Genomic DNA, 21385 nt, shown 5'->3' with positions numbered 1-21385 from the left:
AAATTGGGAAATCTTCTCCCCAAAATTGATAATATTGCAACTGATACTTTCAAGAATGACTTCAGTCAGCAACTGATCTTGCCACTTAATCTCTGACAAACACGACAGCACACATCATTCATTATAAAACCAACGCACCTTCCAAATTCATTGGTTTATATCTAACAATTCTAGATAGCTGGTCACATCAGTCTATTACCTGTGAATTAATTTTTCAACAAGTTTGGTTGGAATATTTTCCAAGAGTTGTTATAACTTTAAAGTTTCATGGTTGCTTTATTATGATTTAAAATATTTTTTCAGAAGATCTGCTTTTAAAATTTCCAAGACAAATACTAATATAGCCAAGCTTAATGACTTAATTGCATATTTTTTCCATTGCAGGAAACCCAGACTCTGTTTAAGGAGGAAAATCTTGACCTGATCCTATCTTAGAGTATGAATTTAGCCTATGTTTCCAAGAAAATGTCTTAATGAATTACTATGACAATGATGATGATGATGATGATGATGATATGATGATGATGATGATGATGATGATGATGATGATGATAATGATGATGATGATAATGATGATAATGTCTCTGCTTAGGGGTCCAACAAAGCAAATGAATCTATGAACATGAACTTATGGAAAAGTATTTCAAGTTTTGGTGAAGAACTTTACACTGCTCAATAATCAAAAGCTTGGTTGCAGAGAAATTGAATTAAAGTGGTGAAAAAATGAACAGAATCAGATATTTTTACTTCTAATTTCTCATTGAAAAAGTTAGAAGTATAGAATGCATAGATAGATGATAGATAGATAGATAGATAGATAAAGGAGATAATAGCAATGTGAAATAAAGATAGGAAAAATCGAGAATAACAAAATTCCAAGGGAATTTCCACAAATTTTAATGTTGATGATGACAGAGTAAGAAAAACATACTTGGATTACACATGGCTTGGTTTATGAATCTACGGGACCCCTCAACACTAGACCCTAAAGAAGGCAGGAACGTAATGTCCTCTGCCTGTTCCTCACTGTGGTAGCCTTTTCCCAACCCTTTGGGCCCTGCCTCATGAGCCTGCCAGAATTATTCTTCCAATAGCTACATATTTTCTATATCCAGAGACTACTGTCCCCAGGGCTCAGCACAGCTGAAGATGAAGAAAACATTTGGTGACCACTGCCCTGTGAAGTGAATGCTCTTTATGGAAAGACTTGGAAAACAGGCATAGGGAGTGGTGTGCTCAGTACTTTGAACATAGACTGAGAACAGCTACACATCTGTCTCACTTTCCCACACTGTAGGAGAACCTAGCGGGGCAGAGGAAGTGGTCTTATCTAGTCCAGAAGATACCCACACCACTAGAAGAGGCCTGCTCAGTCCCACAAAAAGGGAAGGCAGATGTGAAATCTACTATTGAGGCAGACCAGAAGGGAGAAACTTGAAAATTCACAGTGAAAGTAGTGTTGAACTAAGGACAATTTACCTACTCTGTCTTTTGGAAAACTGAAGGTATGCATAGATTTCTGTCCTTTCATGTATAAATGGAGAGAGGAAAAAACTATCATGCGACTTATTAAGAGAGAATGTAATGCACAGGATGAATGTGGCATGGGTGAAAATACTGAGAGGAAGAGCTTACTTTTGAAAATGATTTTCTACAGAAAATAGAAAAATATAAAACATGCTAAATGCTCCCAGTAAAATACAAAAACTATGAAAAAAAAAGTGGCTATATGGTGAACATTAAGTAAGTCATATATTCTTTAGACCTAACACAGTTTAGGTCTTGTGGCATTTCATACCCCCATGCCTTTGCACATGCTGTCTCTTCTGCCTTACTTCTCTCCCAGGCCTGGCAAAGTCTTATTCATGCTACCTGATGCAGACTACATACCACCTCTTCTAAAAGTCTTCTCAGCTGCTGTAGACACACCCTTACTGCCTTCTCCACACACCAGAACAATGGATTTCACCCTCTAGTACCTGAAATTTTAGATTGTATATCATTTCTAATAGAATAACTATAGGTTCTCAATGAGAGGGCTTATATTTCATTCATCTCAGTAACTCTAACCCATTCTAGTTTCTGATATATGATCAAGACTAATTAATAAATGAAAGCCCCAGAAAGATAAGGATAGATGACAACTTCTTTTTATAACAGGGACCTCAACAGATGTCTATAGTAGGACAAAGGCAAAGAATAAGGCAGAATGAAGAAATAAGAAAAAGTGCTAATATATATTGATAACCTGCTATGCTCAAAGCATTAAAGTACTAAATGAAAATTTAATATCTAGCCACTCCTTTTCAAAGAATTATAATTTTAGTATATTGTCACAAACTAGCTTAGTAACTTTTGGGACATAATATAATGGCCATAGAAAACTAACTCTTCATAAGAAATTACTGCAGCACCAGCAATTTTCAATTTAAAAATAAATACTCAAATTTATTGACAGATTGATTTTGGGATACTCGAATAGCATTTCCCCTTAGAAACAATGAGCTTAAATCCCAGACCGAACTTCATAGGCTTGTTTAATCCAGAATGTTGTTAGATTATACTAGTAACTAAAGTGAGTTGCAAAAAGTATAAGCTAGATTTGATTCAACTTCATTGCCATATAGCCAAGTGGTCACAAAACCCAAACGATACTTCCTGCCTATCTCACAGATGTGCTGTGAATCAACAAGGATAATACAAGTAAAACTTCTTTGATAAGTGCACCATGATATAGAACAATAAGGGCCACTAATAGTTTAACTATTATAAAACCTAACTGTACATTAAAATACTGTCTTGCAGGAAAATCCATGTTCCCTTTTGCCACAGGACTCCAAAGTTTCATCTCTGATGAAGAAGTAGAACAATTATTCTCTCTGACTCCTGGTGTCACATGGGCTTTATGATTGGGCCTTCCATACATAGGTATTATGAAGAGAAGCAAAGTATAATGTACATTAAAGTGTCAAGTATTTACAGATATTTGTGAGAAAATCGTTATGGAGATGATAACCAAAACAATAGCAACATATCAAAGTATTTCAAGATATCTGAGTTCTAAAAACAAGCTATGGTAACACATTTGGAATAACAAATAACATGATTGAAACACCTTGTATCATGTTTCCTCTTCTCAGACATAAGCCCTTGTTCCTGAAGTCAGCATCCCCTCATCACAGGACTTGCTAGCATGGCAAAAGCCAGCCAAGCCTATGTCAGAAAGACTTATCATAAATCAGCTCAAGTCCATTTCCAGCCTCCTTCCTCCTCTGTCTGCTGTGTGTTCAATGTCTTCTTGCTTTGTCCACCTTGCCTCTGGTTTAATTCAGCCTCAACTCCATCTTTACTGCCTCAATTTAGCTGATCTCCCTGCCTTCACAATTGGCTACGTGCATCAGGACCTCTTTGGTTTTCCAAGTGCCCTCTTTTGAGGATGGCCTATACAAATAGCCCTGGAAGAGTGGATCTCTCACTTAAATCTCACACTTATCTTTTAGACCCAAACTATTTTCTGAATCATTCATATTTCATTTCAAGTACTTGTCCCACCCCTCCTTCTCACTCCCCATAGGAAAAAAAAATGTGTTTTTTACTTACATGAGCATGACAAAGTTCTCACTGGGGTTTTTTCAGTCTCCTCCATTCAGTAATTATAAATTTATGTGAAAAAGGTAAGAATGCCATTTGTAAGTAGATATCAGCTAGCCTGATCAGATGTATTGAGAACTAACATAAAAAGTTCCACAAAGATAAAAACTAGACTGTAATTTAGAAAAAGATGGTGCCTGTTACCATAGTACTAATCAAAGCCACAGAACAGGGAACAAAAGACGTGATTTAAAACCCTGATCTGCAACTAATTAACTGTGGGACCTGAGGTATTTTACTTAAGTTCTTTGAGCGTGGTTTCCTTATTTATGTAAAGAAAAAAAAGGATCAGAGATTTTAGACTTTTCTAGGACTATCATTTTATAATTTTATGACTAAAATCAGTTATTTATTTATAAGCCTAAAATGAAATTAAAACATATGAAAAATACATATCTAAAATCAAGAAATTTAAAAATGTGTTCCAAAGAAAGATTTATTATTCATTGTTATGAAGCATGAGTCTATTAAAAATATCTGGCTATCAATTGAAGCTTGACATTTCTTTAACAAAAAGTAGTATACATTTTAATAAGCTTGTCTTTGGATCTCATTCTTCTGTATTATTTTAAGATGCATGTCTGTCGTTTAGCTGCCTATTCATAATTTATCAATATGTCTCCATATGTGTGTGTACATAAAAACACACAAACATAAGAGTAGATGGAAAAGTAAAGAAGCACCAGAATTAGATCTGACCAGAAAGCAAGGAATGGGACTTACAGGAGCTGCCGAATTTTTGACTGTGACACTGGGGGTGGTAGCTCGCAGGGCTCCACTCACTCCATGGTAGTATTTGAAGCATATCTTAGTTTCAGCTGAAAGACAAAAATGAAATGGAACTGAGAAGTAAAGTATAAATCAGAAAGAGTTAGCCAGGGCAAGAGAAGACATCCTCAAGAAATACAACTTCATTTCTTCCATGAGCCAGGCAGGCCCCATATGATAGTCAAGAGGTCTGACTGAATTCTAAAAATGTCATAAAAATTGATTTGGCCTTAGAATTTCTGTATCCAAGTTAAATAGATTTAGACTTCTCTATTAGAGGCTATCTAAAGAGGTTATTGCTTTTAAATACTTAGTTCTAAGGTAGGTAATTTGATGCTTACCACCAGTCTATTTCTTTTGTAATTTTCTGTTATAAAATACTTTGTTGTGATTAATGACTTGGTAAATTTGAGGAAAGTTTTGAGAAGTTATTGAAATACATGAACATGAGACATGTTTTCTACACATCAGTAAACTCTTTGCATCGCAACTTGTTTTTCTTCAAATTTCTATATATGTAAACGGTAAAGATATGTCCTTGGGGAATTATGCTGCCTAGGTTGGAATTTTAGCTCTATTATTGAAAATCTATGAGACAATGAGCAAGTCAAGCTCCTTTGTAACTCCTATCCCTTATGTGTAAAATAGGATCAGCAATAACACCTACCTCATAAGATGTTGGATAATTAAATAAAAGCGTTACTAGGTGCTCAGTAAATGTTAGTGATGATGACAACAATGAAGATGACTAGATGATAATTCTGTGTCTCATTACTTTCTGCAATTTGTTCTGTAGAGGACAATATATGTGGCCAAACTGAGTTTAGTTCATCTGAAGATAATCTGCTTTTCCCAATTCACTGTTTATAGGGCTTTTTCTTTGAATTTGAAAAATTTGTAAGGCTATATCCCTTAATTTAATTTTGTTTGCTACAATATGAGGAAATCTCCAATTTAGAATCCTATTTGTCAAATCTAAGAATTCGTCAAATTCTCAGATTCAATTATAACGTTTTTTTAAAATAATGTTTACAAGTTCATTCACATAAATTTAAATATACTCAGTGTGGAAAATGTGGACAACAAAGAAAAGTAAAAAAAAAAAAAAATCTTCTGAGTGTTCTTTGTATACCTGAGAGTACACACATGCTTCAAATATATTGCAGGTTCTGTTCCAGACCACCTCAATAAAGCAAATATCACAATAGAGTCACATGAACTTCTTGGTTTTCCAATGCATATAAAAGTTACATTTGTACTATACAGTAATCTTTTAAATATGTAATAGCATTATGTGTATAAAAAAAGTACATACCTTATTTTTTAAAAATTTATTGCTAAAAATTGATAACCATTATGAACTTTAAGTGAGTCATAATCTTTTTTGCTGGTGAAGGGTCTTGCCCTAGTAACATCAATAATCACTGATCACATATCAACATAACAAATATAACAATGACATACACTCTGAAACAATGCAAAAATTGCCAAAATGTGACACAGAGATGCAAAATGAACAAATGCTATTGAAAAAATGAAGCCGATAGACTTGCTTGACATAGAGTTGTCATAAACCTTCAATTTGTAAAATAATGCAATATCTGCTAAGTGCAACAAAATAAGGTACGCCTGCATAAATTTTATACAACAATGCATTTTGATTTTTTTTTTTGAAATTAACATTATTGCATAAGCATGTTCAACTATCATTTAAAACTTCATATATAATATTCCTTAGCCTATGAAATAATTGAATTTATTTGTAATTTGTAAACATTCTCCTATTTTTGGAAATTTTGGCTTTTTTCTACAGATCAATGACTTTTTGAAAATTATTTTTGAGTTTGAGTTTGCTCCCCAGGATAATAGAGTAAAAATTGTTAGTTACCTATTTAACACTCGTTCTTCCTTTCCTCCTTAATGACAGAATGTCAATTTTATTTTGGATGACAATGTCCTACTAAAGTACTACATTTTGAAGCTTCTCTTACAGATAACATGGGGTTTTTTTTGCCATTGTTATTTTGGGATTTCTGTTATATATAGCTAAATTTAAACCTAAATGATATAAAATATTCCTTGAAATAGAAGATATAAATATTTCAATAATCATCTTTAGAAGATATGAATATTTTAAGGATTCTCCCATCCTGTGGCCAACTGCTTTCCAATAATCACTTTACACTTCCACCAGAAAAATGGAACTCTGATTAAATCATAGAACCCTTGCTAACATTGAGCACTATCAGTTAAATATGAGCTAAAAATAATATCTTGTTTTAATTTATTTGATTACTAGTGAGATTAAACATTTTTTCACCAACTTTTAATTGGCCATTGTATTTACTCTTTTTTATCCATTAAACTGTAATTGTTAAGACTTCCCACTGCCTGGATATGCCTGGGTGCTTTAGTGGATGTGTTCTTATGTTAGAAATATCAATATTTTTAGTTTCCTTCCAGAGTTACTCTTTGTCTACAGTAATTTGCAAAGCTGTAGATTACCTTTTAAGCTCTTGATGAGCAATCGTATAACTTAGTTCCATATTTTCCAAGGCACCTCACAGTTGTCCCCTAGTTAGTCTTAATACCCAGATCCACTACTATCACAGCCTCAGAGACAGGTATCTTGTAGGTTAGAAATCATGGAGGAATCCTGAATAAAGCAGAGAGCCACGTAGCTAGGTAACCACGTCGAGTCAGTGTAGTTCAGAATGTGAGTTACTTTGCCTGTAGGTGCCAGTGAGATCAGCATTTATAATTAAAAGAATTGTGTTGTATAGTTGTTCAGGCATGTCCTACATAAAAGTGTCCAACCATGGGGTAAGTAAGAGGTTCAAATCCAACCTATGCTCCACTCACCAAAGGGTGATGTCTACATCCTTCCAAAGGAAGATGTTTACATCCTAAGCTCTTAAAGGTTAATGGTGGCCTTGAAATAGAACTCCTTATAACATTTTGGTTACTTTTTCTAGGCAAGTGATTTGTTTTCAAATTTTGGCAGAAGTGACCGGCTCAGCTCATTCACAAAATGGAGTAAAACTAAAGTTTCTACATCTACAATTATGTATGTTTGAAACTATGGTTTTTATTTTGGGACATGTATTCAGAAAGTAAAATTTTTCACTTCACTTATAGTATCACCTAAAAAAACAAGAAAATAGTTGTTTTGTGCTTCCACTGTTGAGGGATTAGTAGGCCTGCTATAGAGTTTGAGACTTTAGTATGCAATGACGGTAAATGCTGGTGTATATATAATGTATAATTAAATTTAAAAGTTATGACAAATAGGTCCTAACAGTTAATTAGCAATTTTTGTACCAGACTATTTTCTAATTTTATCCTCACAAAATCTCTATGAAGTAAGGTGATTATTACTTTTAAAAAGTGCTTAGCACAATGCTTGTCATATAAGACCTTAACAAATGTCATCTATCATTCTTATTTTACATCTAAGGAAAATGAGACTAAAATGTAAAGGCACTTACACAGGTCACACATGTAGTTCATGGAAGCTAGGGTTTAAACAACATATTAACTTTTCATTTGGTGATTCATCTTTTTAAAAAATTTTAATAACTAAACTGTTGACCAGCTAACAAACTTCCATTGCCAGTAATGATATGCTAGATAACTTAGAGATCACCTAGGAAAGCTGCAAAAATATGGAGATAAATCTGTCTAAAGTAGGGCAGAACACTCAATTAAATTTGAGCTTCAGAAAACAGAGGGATAAAAATAAGTTTTTAGTATAAGTATGTACCAATCATGGGACAGACTTTATATAATTTAGTTAGAAGTCCTGTAATTTTCCCCCCCTAATACTGGAAATTCTAAACTGATGAAATCAGAGACCCAGTGAGCCAATAGAAAATATTTTTTTAATTTTTATATTTTTCAATTTTTTTAAACATTTTATTTTTTTTCTATATTTTTATTTTCTCCCTCCACCCTCTCTCCTCCCTTCTGGTAACTACTAGTCCCTTGTTCATGTCCATGAGTTTCTGTTTGTTTGTCCTGTTCATTCGTTGCTTTTAGGTTTGTATCCCATATATAAGTGATATTATGATTTTCAACCTTTTCTGTCTGACTTATTTCACTTAGTATGATTTTTTCAAGGTCCATGTTGTTGTAAATGGCAGTATTTCATCTCTTCTTATGGCTGAGTAATATTCCATTGTATATATGTATCACAGTTTCTTTAGCCAATCATCTATTGTAGGACACTTCAGTTGCTTCCATGTCCTGGCTGTGAATAATGCTGCTATAAATATCAGTGTGAAAAATTTTTTGGATATGAGTTTTCAAGTCTTTGGGGTAAATGCCCCAATGAAAAATATTGAGGAAAAATCCAAAAGAAAAAATTCAAAAATGAGCTAACAATTTGAAATTGCTTTTTCCCTAGGTATGGATCTTGTGTTGACTCCAAAAATGCAGCTGAGAGGCAGGGAAGGTGAAAAAAAAATTGACAGACTTGCAAGACTAAGGAGATAAAAATTAAGAGGAGGACTCTGGTAAATCCTTCATGATTCAAGCTGAAATTCTACATAGCAAAACATATATGCCGTTGAGAAATATAATGACCTTAGCCTTTCAAATCATTTCAAATCTTGAAGTTCCATTGAAGTTATTCTGAATTTCTAGACATAGCCCAGAAGGAAAGGCAAATCCTCTCGGGAGGAAAATAACATCATTTTAAGTCACAAATTATTTCTACAAGTTTTCATTTATAAAGTCCAGTTCTCAATTAAAATTGACCAGGCCCATGCAGAGACAAGGCAATGGAAAAAAATATCAGCAGAAAGATCAGGCATTGTAAGCAGACCCATATAGCTTCCAGATATTGGAGTTATCAGACACAAGCTTTACTGAATATATACTTAAAATATTCAAGAAAATAAAAGATAAGATTGAAAATATCAGCAAAGAATGAAGTCTATATATATTTTAAAAAGAACCAAACGGATATTCTGAATCTAAAAAACTACAATTTTGAAATAATGTACTCAGTGGGTGGGTTTAAAGTAGACTAAACAAAATACAGGAAAAAAATTAGGAAACTGGAACATAGATCATTTAAAAAATCCAGAATGAGGCATAAAGAGAAAAAGAATGTAAAATAAAAAAAAAAAAATAGAAGTAAGAAACAGATGAGATACTAGGGGTTGTCTAAAATATATGTAGATTGGAATCCAAAAGGAGATGAGACAGACAGTGGTACTAAAGCTAAATATTTTTTTTAAAAAAGTTATGAAAGACATCAAGCTATAGATTTTAAAAGTCCCATGAAGCCAAAAAGAACACATCACCCAGACATCTGTAAAACTTAAAAAAGAATAGAAAAATCACATCTTCAAAGAGGTAGATTACCTCTATAGGAACAATTAGATTGATAGATGTCTTTTCAACAGAAACAGAAATAATGGAAGAAAAAGAAATGAGAGCTTCAAAGTGCTGAAAGAAAATAACTGTCAACATGGAATTCCGAAACCATTAAAAATATTTCTGAGAATAAAGTGATTACTCCTATTGCTGTCCAGATTCCAGTACAATAAATATCTAACAAGTAACATAAAAATAGCAAGTTTTTAGCTATCTGTTACAATGTATGTTACAATGTCTGCAATGTAGAAATGTCCAAATTTTAAGAAACAAAGTGTGCCCAGAGTTGAATTAGACCAAACAGACCAACATAGTGGCAAAATGTGTTCCATTGTGAAATCCCTTATTTGTACAGAAAGAACCAAACTATCTAAATGCAATAATATTTTGTAAAGACAATGAACTTAAATCTACTAGTATTTCATTCACAAAACAAATGTGAGACAAATTTAAACCACATCTTCAAAATCAATTTTAACTTAAAGAAAAGCAATTTTAACTCAAGAAGCTATAATCACTGTGAAAGAGTCAGTCTTGAAAATGATCTAGAAGGAATAATAAAAAGTAAAAGATCTTCAAATGCTCAAAAAAAATCAAGAAGAAATATGACATAAATTGAATTTTGAGTCTGAAAAATATTTAGCCTTAGTAAGAGGAAATAGCAAGAGCAGTACTTTCAAAGAAATAATCAACATTAGCAGTATAAAATCTTAGGTCCCCCAGTCTATCCTACATTTTTATTTAAAAAATATGAGTTAAGTGAATTTTAATAAATAGTTTAGAGAAAAGCTATGATTTTTGAACAAAACACAAGGAAAGTGAAGGGATTAAGAAGTGCAAATTGATAGTTACAAAATAGTCACCAGAATGTGAAATACAGCACAGGTAATATAGCCAATAATATTGTAATAACAACGTACAGCACCAGGTAGGTATAAGACTAATGGGGGGGGAGGGGGAGTCAATTCATAAATTGCATAAATGTCTAATGACTATAATGAACACCTGAAAATATTAAATGTCAACTCTAATTGAAAAGTAAAAATTTGAAAAAATTCAAAAATAAAACAAAACAAGGAGGATGAAGGACTTCCTAAAAAATTGAATTAGTGTGCACTGGCAAGGCATTTAATATTAAAAATTCCACAACGTGTAAAGATTTAACATGGGAAAAGTTACTTTCAGTTAAAACTGATATTGTCTATTGAATCTCATTTAAAAAGTTTTAAAATTTCATTTGTTTAAGACCCTGCTTTTGGACTAACACCAAAATAAAGATGTCATCTTTTATACACCCTTGTCCTGTTACATTTAATTTCAGTAACTTGCATCCTATAATTCATTGAAAAGAAGAAAATTATATGTTTTAAAACTACATTGTTTTACCAAAAAAATTTGTTTTACTATGTGTAGTAAAATTCTCATTAAATATATGATTCTAACAAAAAATAATCTTATTATAAAATATCATACTGATTTGTCAAAATTATGTAATTTGGTAAAGATATCATCTTACTTAGATTACAGTTTTCAGAAGTGATTTAGAATGCTGTATTATGGACTGATTATATTAACTTTGTAATAAAATTTGAATACAGAGAAGATGGTCACATCCTTACACATTTCATATTTACCTCACTTAGAAAAATTGCCTTGCAATAGTCATGATTTTTCCCCCTGATTTTATTCAAGTATAATAGACAATTAGTTGCTCATATTTACATTGTGCAATTCAATGAGTATTTTTTCAATTATAGTTGGCATAAAATATTAGTTTCAGTTGTGCAGCATAGTGATTAGAGATCTATATAACTCACAAATTGATCATCCCATTAAATCAAGTATCCCTCTTCCCCCTTACAGATTTATTACAACATTTAACTATTTTTCTTATGCTATACTTTTTATCTCCATGACTGTTTTTTAACTATCTATTTGTACTTCTTAAATCTCTTTGTCCTTTTTCACCAACCCCTCAGGCCCCCTCCCATCTAATAGCCCTCAAAATATTTTCTGTATCTATGAATTTATTTTCATTTTTTTGTTATTCTTGATTTTGTTCTTTAGATTCCACATGTACATGAAAGCATGTGATATTTGTTTTTCTCTATCTGACTTATTTCATTCCACCCAATACCTTTTAGAGCCATAAAGGCAATTTATTTTTCCATTCCCTTCATTTTAGTCTGTGTCTTTTAATCTGAAGCAAGTCTCTTGTAAGCAGCATATGTAGGGGTCTTGTTTTCTTATCCATTCAACCACCCTGTCTTTTGGTTAGAGCTCTTAATTCTTTTCTATTTGTGGTACTTGTTGATGGGAATAGAGTTATTACCCATCTTTATTCCTGTTTTAGATACATGTTGTTTTTTTTCTACTTAAAGAAGTCCTTCCAACATTTCCTGTAATACTAGTTTGGTGTTGATGAATTCTTTTAGCTTTTTTTTGTTGGGAAGCTCTTTATCTGTTCTTCGACTCTAAATGATCACTTTGCTGGAAAAAGTATTCTTGATTGCAGATCCTGGGTTTTCATCACATCGAATATTTTGTGCTAAGCCCTTCTGTACTGCAGAGTTTCTTTTGCAAAATCAGCTGTTGGTCTTATGGTTGCTCCCTTGTAGGTAATGAATTGCTTTTCTCTTGCTTCTTTTAAGATTCTCTCGTTGTATTTCACCTTTGGCATTTTAATTATGATGTGTCTTGGTGTGGGCCTCTTTGGGATCGTCATTCTTGAGACTTCGAGTTTACCAGGGTTCTATGTCTATTTCTGTCACTAGGGGAGGGAAATTTTCAATCATTATTTCTTCAAATAGCTCTTCAATGTCTTGTTTTCCTTCAAATACTCATGTGACACAGATATTTTTACATTTAATTGTGTCCCATAGGCTCTTTAAATTATTATTATTATAGTATTGGCTTCTTTTTTCTTTTCATTCTGATTGAGTGTCCTTGGCTCCCCTATCCTCTATATAGATGATTATATCCTCTTCTTTATTCACTCTGTTTATTCCATCTAATATACTTTTCATTTCGAATCATGTGTTCTTCATTTCTGACTGGTTCCCTTTAATAATTTCCATTTCCAGTTTTATGTTTGTTATCTCTTTGTTAAAGTTCTCACTGAGTTCATCTACTCTTCTTCTAAGTTCATCGAGCATCTTTATAAGCATTGTTTTGAACTCTGCATTTGTTAGATAGCTTACTCCATTATTCCTGGATCTTAGTTTTGTTCTCTCATATGGTTTCTGTTTCTTTGTCTTCTCAGTTTGGCTGCCTTCCTGTGTCTGTTTCTGTGTATTAAGCAAAGCTCTTAAGTCTTCCAGTCTTATTAGTGTGGCTTTGTGTAGTAAGTGTCCAGTGGCACAGTCCTGAGAGGGGTTCAGCTGCAGGCCTAGTTTAACCCAGCCTGCACCCCTCTGGAACCACTTTATAAGATTCAGCAAATGATCCACAGATGTTGTGCATATAGTTTCCTTAAGAAGCCACACCCAAACCGAGATCAGTTGCCATCCATCTGAGTCTTGGAGTTGGCTCAGCAAGGAGCACCAGATTTCTGAGGTCATACCTAGTTGAGGCTTGGATGGGGCTGCAAATTGAGGGAGGTAGAGTTTCAGGGAATCCTCTGGGCAGAGCAACATCTTTTATGCAGTTTGATGATGTGTTATCTATGGCAGAGGGGATTTCACACACTCAGAGTGAGGGGGGCTCAACAGAGGAACAATATAGATCACCAGCACTTCTGCCTAGGAGAGAGCCTCCCCTCTGGCCCTCGCTCTGACAACTCAGTGTCTGCGTGTAAGTTCCTGGTGCCCCCCCCAAAGCAACCAACCAGGCTCTGGTGCTCAAAGGGAGCAGGTCCCGCACCACAAAAGTCCACTGGCAAACATGGCCCCTTTAAGATGCATCTGCAGCTGCTGGCTGCCGCTGCTATAGCCTCTGTCCCATTCAGCTTCTTGAGACCAGGCAGCCTCACATCTTTGACCGTTTTACCTTCTACCATTGCTGGGTAATTTCTTATTTCTCTCCCTAGTTGCAGTGCTTCTGTTTATCTAGATCCCAGGTGCCTTCGTTTGCTGTTTGCATTGTGTTTCTGTCACAACTTTGATTTAGTCACAAGAGAGATGAACAAAGCCTCTGCCATCATGCCAATTTTCCCCCTTTATAGTCATGTTTCTTTAATAGATAAATTATGTTTAATTGAATGAAAAATAGTCATTGCAACCTTTTTAAAGTAATTGTGATAACTGATTTTTTACATGAAAAACATATTATTTGACTTATTTTCTATTTAGAACAGCAGCATAAATCCTATGTTAATGCTTGTAAATGTGGTACCCAGAAAAAATGGGAAGAGTGATCAAAATGAAGCATTATGTGAAATGACCCCAGAACTTATTTATGGAAAATACTTAGATCAGGTATTAAAGGATAATCCCAAACTCAAAACCAACCCCATAAACATATTTTGTTTCCTATTCCAGTGCTGGTTACTACCACTATCTAGACAGTGTTTCTGATATCTGGGATCATTGCATATAGAATGTTTTCTAAAAGGCAATTAGAGACTTCCTCTTCTTACTAGGATAAAGTAATTGTAGCAGATTAATGCTTCTGCTTCTAACTAGATAAGCAGATTTTAAAACAAAATGTTTAAGGTACTACAGAGCAATAGAAGCAACAGGGCCTACAAAGTCTAGACTAAGGAGAAGATTTGTGGGATGAGCTGATAATCTATAGCCCCTTTTCTCTGGTGGCAGACCAGCAGAGCTGCTGGTGGCCATGTGGAGCTAGAATACAGGACCTACTCTAGCTGGCTTCCTCTAAGACATCTGGATCCTGAAACCTTCAGAGCAAAGACTAAAAATCTAGTCATGAAGACATCAGGAAAGTAGAGCCAACATTTTATGTCTCTTAGTATTGAAGACACCTGGCAGGGAGCGGGGAAACAGAAGGCCTCTGATGACAATTCTCAGCTCTCTGTGAAGGCCTTGGAGAGGTTTCCCTAGGAATAAGGCAAGCTGAAAGGAGACTGAACCCGAACCATGCTGAACTGCACTTCATTAAGCTCATCTTTGTGTTGAACCAAGGCCATCAGCATCCTCACCACCTAGCTAGGAAAAGTTCAAATCCCCTCTGGAGGAAAATGCCAGTGCCAAGTACTTACAATGTTTCACACTCAATTTATGGCAATTGTTAGAAAATTATCAAGTATAGTAAGAGACAGATGCAAATTCCAAAAAGCAAGGAAGAAATGGAAATAGGATTCTATATTTAAGTCATTAAGCAAAAACTGCAAAGAAGCTATGATTTATATATATATAAAATATATAAAGTGTAGACTTTGCCAGAAAATGAGAACCAATAGAAAAGAATCAAATGGGGATTTTATTCTTGGAAAAAAAGAGTTGAAATTAAGAACTCAATACATAGGTATAGCAGAGGATCAGATATAGCAGAAAGAGAGTTAGAAAACTGGACAATGGGTCAATAGAGACTAAAGGGAGACAGAACAAAGGATGGAAACTAAATCACTCCTAAGCACATAATAGTTAAACTGCTAAAATATAAAAGCAAAGAGAAAACTTTTAAAGGCATCAGAGAAAAAAAATACATTCTCTTCAAAGGAATCACAGACTAACAAGTTGATTTTGATAAGACAGAAGACAGGAAAATGACATTCCTAAGTCTTGAAGAAAATAACCGGCTAACCTAGAATTCTATGTGTCTTTGAAATCATTATTCAAAAGTAAAAGAGAAATTGTGAACAAACCTTCAAAAAGATACAGCATCCATTTTTGATCAAAATACTTAACAAAATCGGTATAGAAATACCTTAACATAGTAAAGGACATCTACGACAAACCCTCAGTCAACATTAATAATGAAAAACTAAAAATCTTCCCTCTAAGATCAGGAACTAGACAAGGCTGTCCACTACCACCACATCACTTTAAATGTCCTAGTGTGTGCAATCGGACAAGAGAAAGATATAAAAGGTATCCAAATAGGAAACGAAGAAGTTAAACTGTCACTATTTGCAGATGACATTCTCTATATAGATAGAGAATGTGTAGTAAAGCTACACAAGAACACTACTAGAAACAATAAGCAAATACAGTCAAGTCTCTAAATACAAAATCAACATTCAGAAACCCATTGCATTCCTCTCTAATAATAAAGCATCAGAAAAAGAAGTGGAAAAAATCATTCCTTTTGCAATTGCAACAAATATTATAAAATACCTAATAATAAATTTAACAAAACAAGTGAAGGACTTATATAATGAAAAGTATAAGGCCCTATTAAAAGAAATCAAAAAAGATACAAAGAAATAGAAAGATTTTCTGTGTTCTTGGATTGGAAGAATCAACATAGTTAAAATGACCATATTACCTAAAGCATTATGCAGATGTAATGCAATCCCCATCAACATCCCATCAGCATTTTTTAAAGAAATAGAACAAAAAATCATCAGCTTTGCATGAAAGCACAAAAGACCCCAAATTGTCAAAGCCATCCTGAGAAAAAAGAACAAGGTTGGAGGCATCACTCTGTCCAACTTCAAATTATACTACAAAGCAACAGTAATCAAAACAGCATGGTATTGGCAGAAAAACAGACACATGGACCAATGGAACAGAATCAAGATTCCAGAAGTCGACCTATTTTTATATGCGCAAATAATTTTTGGCAAAAAAGCCAAAAACATACGGTGGAGAAAGGAAAGCCTCTTCAATAAATTGTGCTGGGAAAACTGGAAAGCCACCTGTAAGAGAATGAAACTAGACTGTGTCTATCACCACACACAAAAATTAACTCAAAATTAATTAAGGACCTAAATATAAGACCTGTAACAATAGAATGCATAGAAGAAAATATAGGAACTAAACTCAAGGACCTTGAACTTAAAAAAGTATTTTAGGAATTTGACCTCAAAAGCAAGAGAAGTAAAAGCTGAAATAAATGATTGGCACTACAGCAAACTAAAAAGCTTCTGCTCAGCAAAAGAAATTGTCAACAAGGTAAAGAGACAACCATCCAAATGGGAAAATATATTTGCAAGCAATGCCTCCAATAAGGGCGTAATATCCAAAATATGCAAAAAACTTAGATGACTCATTAACAACAACAACAACAACAAAATGATTCAATCAAAAAGTGGGCAGAGGACCTGAACAGACACTTTTCCCTAGTGGACATACAAATGGCCAACTAATATATGAAGAGATGCTCAACATTGCTAGCTATTAGGTAAATGCAAATCAAACCCCTGTTAGAATAGTTATAATCATAGGACAAGTAATATAATAACAAATGTTGGAGAGGATGCAGAGTAAAAGAAACTCTCATACGCTGCTAGTGGAACTGCAAATTGGTACAACCTCTACAGAAGACAATATGGTTTTTCCTCAAAAAACTTAAACTTGATCTACCATATGATCCAGCAATCCCTCTACTGGGTATTTACCTTAAAGACTTGAAAACCTATATCCAAAAAGATATTTTCACACCGATGTTCATATCAGCATTATTCACAGTGGCCAGGACATAGAAGCACGCAAAGTGTCCTACGATAGATTAATGGCTAAAGAAACTGTGATACATAAATACAATAGAATATTACTCAGCCATAAAAAGAGATGAAATACTGTTATTTGCGACAACATGGATGGACCTCAAGATAATCATGCTAAACGAAATAAGCCAGACAAAAAAAGTTGAAAGTCATATATCACTTATATATGGGATATAAACCTAAAAGCAACAAATGAACAGGACAAAGAAACAGAGACTTCTTGACATGGACTACAGACTAGTGGTTACCAGAGGACTATAGAGTAGTGGTTAGTAGTGGGATGAGGGAGGAGGGGGGAGATAGATGGTGTGAAAAGGGTCAAATATAGGGGGTAGGGGAGGGTGTAGTGGGTAAAGGGGATCAAATATATTGTAGCTGAAGTTTGGGTGATAAACACTCAATAGAATATATAGATATGAAATGATAATGTACACCTGAAAATTATATAATTGTATTAACCAATGTTACCCCAATAAATTTAATAATTTTTTTAAAAATAGGAATAAGGAATGGTAATAACTACATTCTCATCAACAAGTACCTCAAATAGAAAAGAATTAAGGGCTCCGGCCAGAAGATAGAGTGGTTGAGTGGATAAGAAAGCAAGACACCTACATATGCTGCCTACAAGAGACTCACTTCAGCTCAAACAACACACACAGACAAAAAGGAAAAGGATGGAAAAGGTATTGCACTGAATAAAATGAGTTGGATAAAGACAAATATTGCATAATTTCACATATATGTGGAATCTAAAGAACAAAATCAACAACAAGAGCAGAAATAAACTCATAGATATAGAGAATATTTTGAGGGCTCCTAAATGGGAGGGGGGTTTGGAGATGGTGAAAAAAAGGCACAGGGATTAAGTGGTACAAAGGGATAGTTGCAAAATAGACATGAAGACATAGAGTGTAGCATGGGGAAGATGACAAATAATATAAAATATATGTAAGGGAGCATGGGGAAGATGACAAATAATATAAAAAATATGTAAGGGAGAAGAGGGGTACTAGATTTAGAAGGGTGATTCCATGTGAGGTGTGTGGATCTCTGATCACTGCTGTACAACTGAAATTGATATATTATTGTATGCCAACTATAATTGGAAAAAAACTCATTGAATTGTACAACTAATTGACTTATATTTCAATAAAGCCAGAAAAAAAGAGTAATATATATATTCCGATTTCTGGTTTGTTCCTGGACAACTATGAGAAAGCAGTGATCATTAGCATGATAACAACATCACATGACACAAGGGTGGGTGGAGAAAAAAGGTACCTTTGTTAGAAACTCTTTCAGCTGTAATCGGTAGTTATTCCAGGTCACTATTCTATTTTTCTACTGATGGGGAGCTTGAATGAACAGGGAGTTACACATAGCAGTTTTTGTTGCCAAAGGTCAAGACAGAAATGCCTTCCCTACAGAATCATTGCCTCTTGTCCTTGTTTTTGGGCAAGCAAGCCCCAGTTTTGAAGGGCTTCTGATTAGGAGCACACAATCTGCAAGGACTATGGAAACTCCTTCTGAAGGCTTGAGACTGGCCCACTGAGCCTGACTCCACATTCAAAAAAATAGTCATTGAGTTATTATAATGATACAATGTAAGATTTTGTCAGAATGGGTAAAGCTAAAATTTTGCTGGCTCTTATTTTCATGAGTGTTAAAGTTTGCATGTTTACAGTTATCATTACAGTAGCAATTACTACTATAGTCAAATAGCCAGGTGTCTACTAGGAAAAAATTATACCAGAAAATAAGAACTTACTTAGGCTTTATTTTATTTTGTTTTTCACTCTGCAGGTAACTCCTTGGAAAGTGCAGAAAAAATTTGTTTTAAATACTCCTTCCTAATTTTGTGGAACTTTCAAAATTTGACTTAGAACTTTAAAAACATCTTATAAATCAATGGCAATTACGTAATTTTAAATTGAATCATAACCCCAGAGAATTGTGATATTAGATAGAACATTATAGATTCCTCATAATTAGTGGTATATCTCCACTCTCATAGAAATAATAAAAGGAAAAAAAATGGAAAATAAAAATAAAAATATTATTTATTTTATTATTTTAATTTAACTCCCCAGGTAGAAAGAATGACCTTCTGTTGTACCTCAACATTTAAAATCTGGCCAATGTTCAAAGTTTACAGAATTATTTTTAATTTTAAGAAGGTATAATTTACTAATTAATTTATTAAATATTTTTTATTTTCAATTACAGTTGACATACAATATTATATTAGTTTCAAGTTACAACATATAGATTAGACATTTATGTATGCATCATATATAGTTATTTCAGTATTATTCATTATATTCCATTATATCCCCATGACTATTTTGTAACTACCAATTTGTACTTCTTAATACTTTCTTTGTTTCATCCATTCTCCCAATCCACCTTCCATCTGGCAATCATCAAAAAGTTCTCTGTGTCTATGAATTTGTTTCTCTTTTGCATGTTCATTAATTTTATTCTTTAGATTCCACATATAAGTAAAATCATATGGTATTTGTTTCTGTCCGACTTACTGCTCTCAGTACAATACCCTCTAGATTCATCCATGTCATTGCAGATGACAAGATTTCATTTTGTTTAATGGCTGAGTAACGTGCCATTGTATATATGTACCACCCCTTCTTTATCCATTCTTGTATTGATGGACAACCAGGTTGTCTCCATACCTTGGCTATTGTAAAATAAAGCTGCAACAAATGTGTGGATGCTAATGTCCCTTCAGAGTCATGTTTTGGGTTTCTTTGGATAAACACCAAGAAATGAGATTACTGGGCCCTTCCTTGACACTTCTCCTTATAGCCTCTGTTAAAATCTTATTTGTCTGATATAAGTAGTGCTCTAACAGCTTTTTTTCACTCTATTTTTGTGAAATATCTTTTTCCATCCCTTTACTTTCAGTCTGTGTGTGTCTTTCAATCTAAGTGGGTCTCTTATAAAGCATATGTAAGCCTATTGTTTTCTTATCCATTCAGCCACCGTATGTCTTTTGATTGGAGTATTTAAAGTAATTATCGATAGATATGTGATTATTAATATTTTATTATCTATATTTTACTCTTCCTCTTCTCCTCTCCTACCCCTCATCACTTCCCCTTCCCCCTCCTCTTCCCTTCTTCTTCCTCTTCTTCTTCTTCTTCTTCTTCTTCTTCTTCTTCTTCTTCTTCTTCTTCTTCTTCTTCTTCTTCTTCTTCCTCAAGAAGTCCCTTTAACATTTCTTATATTATTAATTTGCTCGTGACAAACTCCTTTAGCTTTTTCTTATCTGAGAAGCTCTTTTTCTGTCCTTTGATTCTAAATGATAGCCTTGCTGGGTAGAGTCATCTTGGTTATAGGTTCTTTTTTTTCATCAGTTTGAATATTTCATGCCAATTCATTCTGACTTGCAAAGTTTCTGTTGAAAAATCAGCTGACAGTCTTATGGGATCTCCCTTTTAATTAACTAACTGCTTTTTTCTTTCAGCTTTTAAAATTCTCTTTGTCTTTAAACTTTGGCATTTTGATTATAATATGTCTTGGTGTGGGCCTCTTTGGGGTCATCTTTTATATTTCCTGTCCCTTTGTTAATGATCTTCCTGAGATCATTAAGCATCCTGATAACCAGGGTTTTGAACTCTGCATTTGGTAGATTTCTTGTCTCCATTTTATTTAGCTCTTTTTCTGGATCTTTGTTCTGTTTTTCTTTTGGGACATTTTTCCTTGTCTCATCATTTTGGCTGCCTCCCCCCGCCATGTATTAGGTAAAGCTGCTATGTCTCATGGTCTTAGGAGAGTGGTCTTATACAGTAGGTGTTCTGTAGGGGCCAGTAGTACAGTCCCCTGGATAACCTGAGTCAGGTGCTCCAAATATGTCCCTTGTGGGGGTTTTGTGTGCCCTCCTGTTGTCGCAGAGCCTTGGTTGCTGTTTGCACATCAATAGAAGGGACCGACCCTCAGGTTGACTGGTTGTGAGGACTGGTCCTGACACATTAGAGGAGCTGACCATAT

General features: G+C 34.1%; 1 protein-coding gene across 4 annotated transcripts in view; it reads right to left on the bottom strand.

Moving 5' to 3' along the window:
• Positions 1-21385, bottom strand: part of HECW1 (HECT, C2 and WW domain containing E3 ubiquitin protein ligase 1) — a 455900-nt gene that overhangs the window by 257444 nt on the left and 177071 nt on the right. For all 4 annotated transcript variants that reach the window (XM_036231048.1, XM_016118948.2, XM_016118947.2 and 1 more), the window contains one exon: positions 4375-4469. In XM_036231048.1, coding sequence (XP_036086941.1) covers positions 4375-4469 — 95 coding nt within the window. The remainder of the gene's footprint in view (positions 1-4374; positions 4470-21385) is intronic.

Source organism: Rousettus aegyptiacus, unplaced genomic scaffold (genome assembly GCF_014176215.1).
Source record: "Rousettus aegyptiacus isolate mRouAeg1 unplaced genomic scaffold, mRouAeg1.p scaffold_m13_p_13, whole genome shotgun sequence".
Classification (NCBI taxonomy): Eukaryota; Metazoa; Chordata; class Mammalia; order Chiroptera; family Pteropodidae; genus Rousettus; species Rousettus aegyptiacus.
The sequence above is the reverse complement of the archived record's forward strand: the minus strand, read 5'-3'. Positions and strand labels throughout refer to the sequence as shown.